Genomic DNA, 10,481 nt, shown 5'->3' with positions numbered 1-10,481 from the left:
CTGTCATTTATTTACATAAAATTATGAGTTTGTAAAAACCTTCAGGAGCCCTCTTTCATCCCTGGCCTCACCACTCCATCCCACCTTACCTAGGTCTCTTCTATGCTGGTCCCTTCCATCACAGGCCCAGTCTCACTGGACTCTGTGCCTGGATGGCTCCTCAGCCTGTTATAGCCCCAAGCACCATCCGATTTCCCCCAAAGAACTTGTCTCTCTCCTCCAGCCCTGGGCTGCTACTATCAGTCCTTAAAAATGATATATCATTTCTCTAGAACAGGCATTTGTGTCTCAAGGGCCAAGATTGTGCTTCCAAGCTAATGCTGCTCAGAAGCAGCCCTCAGTCAATGACTGATGGGAGTTGGAAATATAACCCACGAAGGTGGCTAAGGGTTTTGGTTTGCATGGGACTTGAGGTTTCCTGGAATGCAGATCTTTCAGTGCTAAACCTGGAGTCCTGGGAAACTGGGATAATTGGTCATCCTAAGTCTCCAGTTCCCCTGGACTAACTCTGAAATTTGAAATACTTGCTCAGAATTTCTCAGCAGGATTGAGCTCTAGTTGCTCATAGAGGTAAACTGTTTGATCATGTGCCCTTGGTGGATTAAGTTCTTTTCCATCTCACTCTCCTAGCATTGCTTCCCAGGGCCACCTCCAAAAAAACTACTTGCCTTGTAGTATGCTCCTGAGGGCAGCCAGCTTTAGATAATTGTTGCTCCTTGGCCTCCCATTAGGTAGTGAGGGGGTTTGAGATGAATGTTGTGGGTTGAGAGACAGCTGATTCAGATATGAGGTGTCAATGATGAGGTTACAATGACAAAAGGCCATGAGATCTTTAGGCAGGTAAGCATGGACAGCATGGACTGGAGGTCAGAAGGAGGTAGGGATAGATGCTTATGAATGTTGTTTGAACAAAGGGACTTGTAACTGGACTTTAAAGTTGAATGAGAGTCATGTGTGGTGAGGGGAAGCAACTTGCCTGTCAGACATACTGATCAGTTTAGATCTCTGTCAGGGAGGCTACTACTGTGGCTTTAGGTGGGGACCTGAGGAGAGAGAAGGTTGCAGCAGGCTGGGGAAAGATTGGAAACCAAAGATGTTGAGAAAAAACAAGTTCAATGCTCAAGGACTGGGGATATAGCTTAGAGCATGTGCTAGACCTTGGGTTCCATCTCCAGAATCACCAAAAAAAATTTTTTAATACAAGTTCAACGTTCAGATGATGGATGCATAAAGAAAGTACAGAAATAACTTGGAGAAAAATACAAAGCCAGGAGTAACGGTGCATGCCTATAATCTCAGCTATTCAGGAGTCTGAGGCAGGAGGATTTCAAGTTCAAGGCCAGTCTGAGCAGCTTAATGAGACCCTGTCTCAAAAATAAAAAGAACTGGGGGCATGGCTCAGGGACAGAGCAGTTGCTAGCATGAATGAGATTCTGGGTTTGATTCCTAGAATCACAAAAAGAAAAGAAAAAAGAAGAAGAAGAAAAATATAGTGATAGTCTTTATTTGGAACTGTGGAGATGGGTCAGGTATGTACCACTCAGGCATCTACCATGAGCTGCTGCCATGCCTGACCCTTTCTGCCACAGTGGTGTAGTTCACTATAGGTCGGGGAGTTGGCCACAGAAAGAACATGAATGGCTCTAGAGTTTCCTGGTAAGTTTAGAGGTTGGTGGAACACCTATCAGAGACGTCAGTGGAGCCTCCCAGGAGGACACAGGGTGACACAGTTCCTAACGTGTTCTGTAATGTGATTGTCTTGCCAGGTTCTTCCCTTGGGAAGCTTTGTATCCAGGAGCAAGAAGGTCAGATAGTAACTTCCATCCATGTTCAGGGCGGTGTCATGGACCTTGAGGGGTCTCCATTGCTCCTCCATCCCTTCATCTGCAAGAATGTTCAGTGAAAGCACACATAAGAGTCGCTCCCTGGCTGATAAAGTGGCTGTGATCGCCGGATCTACTAAAGGGTGGGTGAATGGAAATCTCTGTCTTGTGACTAGATGTCACTCTAGTCCTGCTCATCTCAGGTATCCCTGCCTGCTCAGTGTCCCTACCTCATCACACAGCTCATATTTAACTCCAAGTCTCCCTAAAGTATCTTGTTTCTGAGCTTCAAGAATGAGGTAGTCAGAAAACCAGCTACTCTGAGTCAATCAGAGCAGAGTTTGAACCTAGTCTTTACCACTTACTGGTTGGGTAATTCCCAGATATTTAACTTTTTGCTACCAGCACAGCCCTCTTGCCCACATCCTTCGTAGTCACATAGCCATGGTATTTTAGGGTCCTCATCTAATAGAGAGAAACCCATTTCCTATTGTGTTTCAGACTCAGGGTTTTCGTTGACTGTAGAATGCCCAGTGGCACTGGGGAAGGGGCAGGGCAGTGTCTCAAGAGCAGTTCCAAGAGTTTTCATGGGCATATCTTCATTTCTTCCTCTGTCCCTTCAATGTCACTCACCCTCTGGCTGCCAGAATGAGCTGCAGTGCATACTGAGTCCTTACCACAGGTAGAAGGAGGGGAGGTTTCTGTTTTTTGTGCTTCAGGGGCATCATCTTCCTTTTGACCTTTATGGTCTATAATAGCACCAATTTAGACCACTGTATTTTAGAATTGTTTAGTAATTATAGACTTCTCAGATCTCTGTGGTGTTTTAAAGCTTTCTGTGTGTTCCCAATTCTTAGCCTCCATAATAGATGAATACTTTCAAAATTCCAAGCTACCCAAATAGTTTCTATAGGATAGCAGGAACATGCCTTGTGATCTTTCTTTATTTTAACCAGATCAAGTCAAAAGTGCTCAGCTCTCCTCAATGTAAGGAAACAGGAAAACTTTTCTTCAGCAGAAAAATTTTTAAGTTGCAGAGCAGAGCAAAACTCTTAGGCTTAGAGAAATCATAAATCCTCTCTGGTTAGGACATGGAAAAATGCTGGGCAGTTAAAAAGAATCCCTACAATTTAAGCCCAGTGCCCAGCAAGTTTACAACTGTTCTGATGGAACATTACTTTTTAAAGCTCCTTTTAGCAAAATTGATATGAAAATATCCTTATCTATAAAATGTTATTGTTGAACATAAAGTTGTGAGAATTAAATGAGGGAGATTTTGTGAAAACCTGATATGTAGTATGCACTAAATAAATTCCTTGCTCAGAAAATTTGGAGGGCTGCTCTTGGACAACATTGGGGAACTCAAGTTGTGTTAAGTATCAGGCTCAAGGAAGCAAGTTGAGGAGAGATGAAGTCATCTTGTTCTCTATCTGCAGGATTGGCTTTGCTATTGCCAGGCGTCTGGCCCAGAATGGGGCCCACGTGGTCATTTGCAGCCGGAAGCAACACAATGTGGACCAGGCAGTGGCCACTCTTCAGAGGGAGGGACTGAGTGTGACGGGCACCGTATGCCATGTGGGGAAGGCTGAGGACCGGGAGAAACTGGTGGCTACGGTGAGAGGCTAAGGAATGGATCAGATGGGAATATGCAGATCCAACTCTGGCAGGAGGAGTCTCTAGCACCGGAATCTAGGCCAGTAACATATGCAGCCCATGACAGGGACCTGGTCAGGGAATAAGCAAATAGACACCAGAAAGTTGCTGACAGGAGGGAACCCTCATAGCTAGACTATAGCTATGCCAATCTAAGGGTGATCTGATGACAAAGAGCTGGATGTGGCACAGGAGCTTGCTAGAGACACAGAACCTCAGATCTTGCCAGAGCTGCTGAATTGGAATCTGCATTTTCACAAGATCCCCAAGTTATCGAAGTTCATGTTGAAGTCTAAGCAGCTTGGCTCTAGCAACTATGGGTGTTGCTAGACTAGCCTCTGGAGTAGCATGCTTTTCCTGTGGGACTACCCCAGAAGAGGCAAGTTGTGAACCTGAAGGGGTTTGGAATGTGCATATGCTGAGTTAGAGAACAGGCTCTTGATATGTCAGACCAAAGGAGGAGCTTCCCAGAGCAGAGGGAGCAAAGAGAAGGAAATAATTAGAAATAGAAGAGGTGAAAGTGGGGATACCTCATAAGTGAAGATCTGGACCAACAGGACCCACAGACCAACCATGTATCTTGCAGGGGCAGAATGTAGATGCTTCCAAAGAGGAGAGAAGCAAATAGTTCACTTCACCTCTGCTTGCCAGGCTCTGACTCTGCTCCTGGACAGCTCCAGGATGGCCAGACAGGGGTTAGATATTTTTTCTGGGTCATTATTACCCTTTATCCATTCCTTCATCCACATCTTGTGTCATTTCCTCCACAGGCCCTGGAGCACAGTAAGGGCATTGACTTCCTGGTGTGCGTGGCAGGGGTCAATCCCTTGGTGGGGAGTACTCTGGGATCCAGTGAGCAAGTCTGGGACAAGGTGAGGATTGGGTGTAGGGTCTTACCCATCCTGCATAGCACTCCATCCACCATGTTTGCACACGTGTATGTACACACACAGCTCCCAAATACCCCCATCAGCACTAGCTCTGGTGGATGGAATTAGGGCTTACCAGAGCCATCAGTGGGCTCAGTAGGCACTGACCATGTCCATCCTATACCAGGCCCCAGAAACCTCTTCTTTGTTGACTGTCTTTGTGTTGGTCACTGCTACAAAGTCCTGAGATACCAGATTTTGGGGTCTGTTCATAGCAGAGATCATTTCCAGCTCAGGTGTCTGAAGCTGCCACAGTTTGGTTTCTCAGTTTGGCTGTCCTAAGAAACACAGTGCCCTGGCTACTAGCCACAGTAATGGTGCTTCATTCCTGCTCTGACCATTGATCTCCAAGTGACCATTGAGAATGGGCCCCTAGAAGACAGTATCACTCTCTCCCCGCTGCCTCCATATTTTTTCTGATTTCAGATCCTGGGCGTGAATGTGAAGGCCCCAGCCCTGCTGCTGAGCCAGCTGCTGCCCCACATGGAAAACAGGGGGTGAGGGCATGAGCAGAATGAGTGGGGTCTACATGCATTGGTCTTTCCTACCCCCAGGAAACACTTGGGGCAGGGACCCAGGAAATAGAGGATGGTGAGAGAGATGGCAGGTGTGCTTTTTGGGAAATGTTCTGTTTCTAGATCTACCTTCCTTCCCATGGGATGTGACACTTGTGATGAAGAGAAGCATTGGCTGGAGTCAGGACTTGCCTTCCTGGTCCTTAAAGGATGTTTCATGGACCCTTGGATTGTTACATCTCAGGAATGGCAGGGATTTTGCCCTTGAGTGATAGTTGCAGGAACAAAGTGTCCAGAGTGAAGCAGCCTGGGGTCCCCAGTTCTCTTGCCCTCCTCCTCTGTGGGCCACCTCACTTGTTTCCCTCCTGGTCAGAGGCACTGTGGGTTTGCTCTTTCTCACCTTCCCCCACAGAACCTGGCTCTTCTATGTCCTGTGGCCACCAAGAGGCAAGCCAGGCTGGGACTTATAGGTGACACCCTGACCCCACAGGGGTCTCTATGACACCTGAACATTACTTGGACTCTGCTCTCTGGGAGTGCTTCTTCTCACTTGGCAGGGCTCCAAGGGATACCACTCTGGCTGTGCTTATTGGGTGGTACTGACCTTTAACTTAAAGGTCCAGCTTCTCCCCAGTGTTCCAAATTGTTCCCCAACCCTTTATGCTTTTCACCATGCACACTGAGCTGTTTTTCTCTTAGTGTGGAAGTACAGTTCCCTGGCTTACATGGTCTCTTAGTTGAACTCTTCTGTCATCTTATGCCATCTTCTTTTCTCCTCACAGGGGAGGCTCTGTGGTTCTGGTCTCATCTGTGGTAGCTTATGTGCCGATACCAGTGAGTATAAGATTCTCAGGTGGGACTGGGGGAGGGCCGGCTGAGTTGGTTTCTTGTGAGATTCTGCAGTGGGGTGTGGGGGAACTGGCTGTTGATCCCAGATAAAGTGGACTTGAGATGTGTACCAGTAGCAGAACACCCCGAATGCTACAGACCAGGTATTATAGTCTCATTTCTGCCATGTTATCTTTGAACCCCAGGACATTAGGCCATTTGTTCGGGGTAAGCATAATTAGTTTGTATTGCTGCTAGGACTGGACCCTGGGTCTCCTAATTCCAGTTTCCTAAATGGATTTCTAAAGTGCAGTGCAACTTTCTCTGTGTCTAGTTTGGCCACACAAGCCAGCAACTTGCTGACATTTCCCTAAGTCTAGAGAAGCCCCTCCATCTCAGAATTTTAGTCCTTGAAAATCTTTGTGGAGATGTGAGGGGTGGGGGAGGAGTGATTGTTGGGATCTAAAGTCAGGCATAGCTTCTTAGACTGTGACCCAGGGTCACAGCTTTGTTTGGGTAAGATCCCTTCTTCCCATGCAGAACTGCTAGTTTTCTTCCTTTCGCTTTACAGAAGCTGGGAATCTACAACACCAGCAAGACGGCCCTGTTGGGCCTCTGTAAGTCTCTGGCTGTGGAGCTGGCTCCAAAAGGCATCCGAGTGAACAGCATAGTACCAGGAATAATCAAGACTGACTTTGTCCAAATGGTGAGTATGACAAGTGGCTCCTGCTCCCACTCTCCACTACCACAGGCTCAGTGCTCCCTTCCCTGGCTGGGCTCCTGTCAGAATTGAGGCCCCCAGAGACCACACATCGACTCAGTCCAGGCCCATAACTAAGAGGCTCTGCCTTATGGCCTCAGGGCCAGCAGCCTCTCCCTTCCCTGCAGAAGAATGGGGGTCTCAATCCTCTGTGGGGAACAGACCAGAGTCCTGCCTCCCTGCCAGAGCAGGATCATCCCCCACAGAGGCATTAGTGGGCCACAGTGTTCTTCCCACCCCACCCAACCCCCACACCCACCAATATCCCTTCGCCTAATGCTGACTCTGAAATCTTACCCTAGGAGAAAACGTTGCCTTACTCGCTATCTGACTTGAACAAATTCTATGGATTGCAGCGGTAGGTGGGGTTTGGGGCTTTGGAGTTCAGTGTCTACCTCAAGGGAAATTCAATTTCAAGAACTGATCTTCTTTCAGTCTCCTGGCTTTTTCCTTTTCTAGGGGGCCAGCACAATCCTGGGTTGGGGCAGGAGGGTGGGTGTGAGCCCACTATCACCTTTCATGAAGGCTGGGGTGAATGCTAGTCCCCCTCTGGCCCAGCAGAACCTGAGGTCAGAGTTCAACACTGCAAAAGTTGTGACCTGAGCTCTTCTCTGTTTCCTTCAGGTTTGGGGAGCCAGAGGACTGTGCGGGGATTGTATCCTTCCTGTGCTCTTCAGATGCCAGCTATATCACTGGGGAGAACATCACAGTGGCTGGCTACTCACCTAACCTGTGAAGAGTGCGATGCTAAGAAAGTGGAGCTGTGGTTCTCAGTGGAAAATGAGGGGTTTGGCAGGGAATAGGGATGTGGGAAGCCTTAGAGTGCCCGTAGTATCCAGGGTCATATAGGGAAACTTGCTAAGGAAAGTAGAAAGCAGGTGTTTAAAACTTTCCAGGTGAAAATAAACGTTTTGAAACATGTAATCTGGGCTCACTCCTGTTTTGACTAGTGATATGTGAGCAGTTCCCTTAACCCAGAAGCCACTCCTTGATCAATCTCTTCCCTTTTCTCTGTCCCTCATCCCTAAGAATTTTTATCCCTCCCTTCCTTGCTTCATTCCTGTCCCATGGAATTGGAAATTGGGCTGGATACTTCCCATCTTTCCCTCCAGACCCACTCTCTGTACTTGTCTACTCAGTGCCTTAGGAGGAACTGTAGGCTGCTTTGACAGTCCCTTGATCTCTGGCTTGCAGGTGGGTCTGGTCAATGGAGATTGGAGGGCAGAGGAGAATGAGGTCTGATAATTTGTTTCTCGGCCTCCCTTCTTGTCTGGTTGCCATTTATGGGCTATTCTGCCACTTTCCACGGGTAGATTTCCATAACTACTCCTCCCTATCCTTCAGGCCTAGGTAATGTCTCCCTGCTGCTGTTGGCCCTGAGGTGCTGCTTTATACCTTATTGGATGCTCTAAATTCTGTCCACTAGTTTGTACGTGCTTTTTGTTTAAATTACATTTTAAAACTTTCTTTTCAAATTTTAAATTTGTTCTAATTAGTTGTACATGACAGCAGAATGCATTTATACATTTTGATAAATCATACATAAATGGAGTGTAATTTCTCATTCTTCTGATTGTACATATTGTAGGATCACATTGATCATACAGTCATATATGGACATGAGGTAATAATGTCTGTTTCACTCTACTGTTCTTCCTACCCCATACCCCTTCCCCTCCCTTCAGTCCCCTACCTAAAATAAAGTAACTCTATTCTTCCCTAGGTCCCCCACTTATGGTGAATTAGTCATTTGCATATCAGAGGAAACATTTGGCCTTTGGTTTTTTGGGTTTGGCTTATTTCGCTTAGCACAATAGTCTCCAACTGCATCCATTTACCTGCAAATGCCGAAATTTTATTCTTCTTTAAGACTGAGTAGTATTCCATCGTGTGTGTGTGTGCGCGCGCGCGCGTGTATACTACTTTTCTTTATCCATTCATCTGTTGAAGGGTACTTAGGTTGGTTTCACAATCTGGCTATTGTGAATTGAGATGCTATAAACATTGATGTAGCTGTGTCACTATAATATGCTGATTTTAAGTCCTTTGGGTATAAACTAAGGAATGGGATAACTGGGTCACATGGTGGTTCCATTCCAAGTTTTCTAAGGAATCTCCATATTGCTTTCCATAATGATCGCACCATTTTGCATTCCCACTTGCATTGTACGAGAGTACTTTTTTCCCCACATCCTCGCCAACATTTATTGTTGCTTGTATTCTTATAATTGTCATTCTGATTGGAGTGAGATGAAATCTTAGAGTAGTTTTGATTTGCATTTCTGTAATTGCTAGAGGTGTTGAACATTTTTTTGTATATTTGTTTTTTATTTTTAATTGAAACATAATAATTGTACAAAATTGTGGGGTACAATGTGATGTTTTGATACATGTATACATTGTGTGAGGATATGTGTGAGGATAAAATCAGAGGAATTAGCATATACATCACCTTAAACATTTATTCTTTCTTTGTGGTTAATCATCCAAAATCCTCTCTTCTAGCTGTTTTGAAATAAACACCATATTATTATTGACTATTATTACCTACTGTGCATTAAAACACCAGAATTTACTTTTTTTTTTTAACACAGGGCCTTGTGCATACTATACAAGTTGTCTACCACTGACCTATATGCTCAGCCCCAGCTCACTCCCCAGCTCTTTTTAACTTTTATTTTGTGACAGGTTCTTACTAACTTACCCAGGCTGCCCTCCAATTTGTGATCCTCCCATCTCAGCCTCCTCTCTTCAAATTCTCTGATCTTCTGCAGTGTCTAATATCTATTGATGTTTACATTTAAGTGACTATATTTTTCGCCTCTAGAAATTCCAGGCTATATCTAACTTCTAGGAAGACTGAGAAATATATACTATCTACATGCCCAGGAAAAAAAGAAAAATAAGTTTTAGTGATGCTGCCAATCTCTGCCACAATAGTTCATCCTAGATTCCCTTACCTCTCTAGTCTTTTAGACTCTGATTTCATCTCCTACCACATTTCCCTCACTCACCAAGTTCCACTCACAAGGCCCTCTTACAGTTCCTCAAACAGAATCTTTTCACATGCTTTTTTCTTTGCCTAGAACACTCTCTGTAGCTCCCCCACACCTTTAGTTCTCAGAGAGAACTGTAGCTTTTTTGAGACATCTCTTTTGAGATGTCTCACCTTATGTGAATGTTCCTCCCACCCAGACACTTTCAAAGCCCTTTTTATTTTATTTTGAGACAGGGTCTCACTAAAGTGCCCAGACTGGCTTTGAACTTGTGATCTTCTTGCCTCAGTCACTCAAGTAGCTAGAATTTCAGGCTTGTGACACCATACCTGGTGTGTTTGCTTGTATTTTAAATCAAATCCACTCAAGTGTGGGTTCCATGGGGCCACGCGCCTCATCGGTCTTGTTTGTGCCTAGCCACACAAAAGGTTCTCAATAAATATTTTTTTAAACAAATGAACTGCCATCTCTTTCTGGCTCAGTGATTCTCCTGCTTACATTTTCAGACTGAGGAAATCTCATGCAAAGTTCATAAATTTAACAGATTTTAGCTAACATCACAAATAGATTAATTGTTTTCAGTCTGAGCTAGAGGATATCTTTATGTTTTTACTCGCCCCTCAACTTCATTCATTTGTACATTTGTTCATTCATTCATTCATATATATTTGGCACTCCTGTTACATGCCTGGTATTTTCCAGGCAGAACTGAGAATAGGATTAGAGAAAATCACTAAAAAATTATAGCTTCCAACATAATATTGACTTTTAATATTATCTGCCAGTCTTTGTACATTATTCTACTTAAGATCATTTCCCTTTTCTCTCGGCACAAATTTAAACCTTCACCAACTAAACTAGTTTGCTAGAGTTATCATAACAATGTACGTTAGACGGGGTGGCTTTAAACAACATAAATTTAATTTCTCATAGTTCTGGAGGATGGATGTTCATGATTAAGGTTTTGTCAGGGTTTA

The 10,481-nt window shown here is 44.9% G+C and overlaps 1 protein-coding gene across 1 annotated transcript; it reads left to right on the top strand.

Annotated features, from left to right (window-relative positions):
- The first annotated feature begins 1,850 nt into the window (after positions 1-1,850).
- Positions 1,851-7,330, top strand: LOC306651968 (dehydrogenase/reductase SDR family member 2, mitochondrial-like). The gene is made up of 8 exons (XM_079124984.1): positions 1,851-1,966; positions 3,260-3,437; positions 4,247-4,348; positions 4,832-4,902; positions 5,703-5,754; positions 6,320-6,454; positions 6,811-6,866; positions 7,133-7,330. Exons 1-8 carry the CDS (start codon positions 1,893-1,895, stop codon positions 7,242-7,244), a joined length of 780 nt encoding a protein of 259 aa, XP_078981110.1. The 5' UTR covers positions 1,851-1,892; the 3' UTR covers positions 7,245-7,330.
- The last annotated feature ends 3,151 nt before the right edge of the window (positions 7,331-10,481 follow it).

This window comes from Sciurus vulgaris, assembly GCF_902686455.1.
Source record: "Sciurus vulgaris genome assembly, chromosome: 2".
In the NCBI taxonomy this organism is placed as follows: domain Eukaryota; kingdom Metazoa; phylum Chordata; class Mammalia; order Rodentia; family Sciuridae; genus Sciurus; species Sciurus vulgaris.
Note: the sequence above shows the minus strand (reverse complement) of the source record. Positions and strands in the feature narration are given on the sequence as shown.

Excerpts from the sequence above, each read along its gene's own strand:
- LOC306651968 (XM_079124984.1), top strand. The coding sequence starts at position 1,893 with ATGTTCAGTGAAAGCACACATAAGAGTCGCTCCCTGGCTGATAAAGTG. Across the intron at positions 3,438-4,246 it reads GGGAGAAACTGGTGGCTACG|GCCCTGGAGCACAGTAAGGG; the intron begins GTGAGAGGCTAA and ends TTTCCTCCACAG. Across the intron at positions 6,455-6,810 it reads AGACTGACTTTGTCCAAATG|GAGAAAACGTTGCCTTACTC; the intron begins GTGAGTATGACA and ends ATCTTACCCTAG.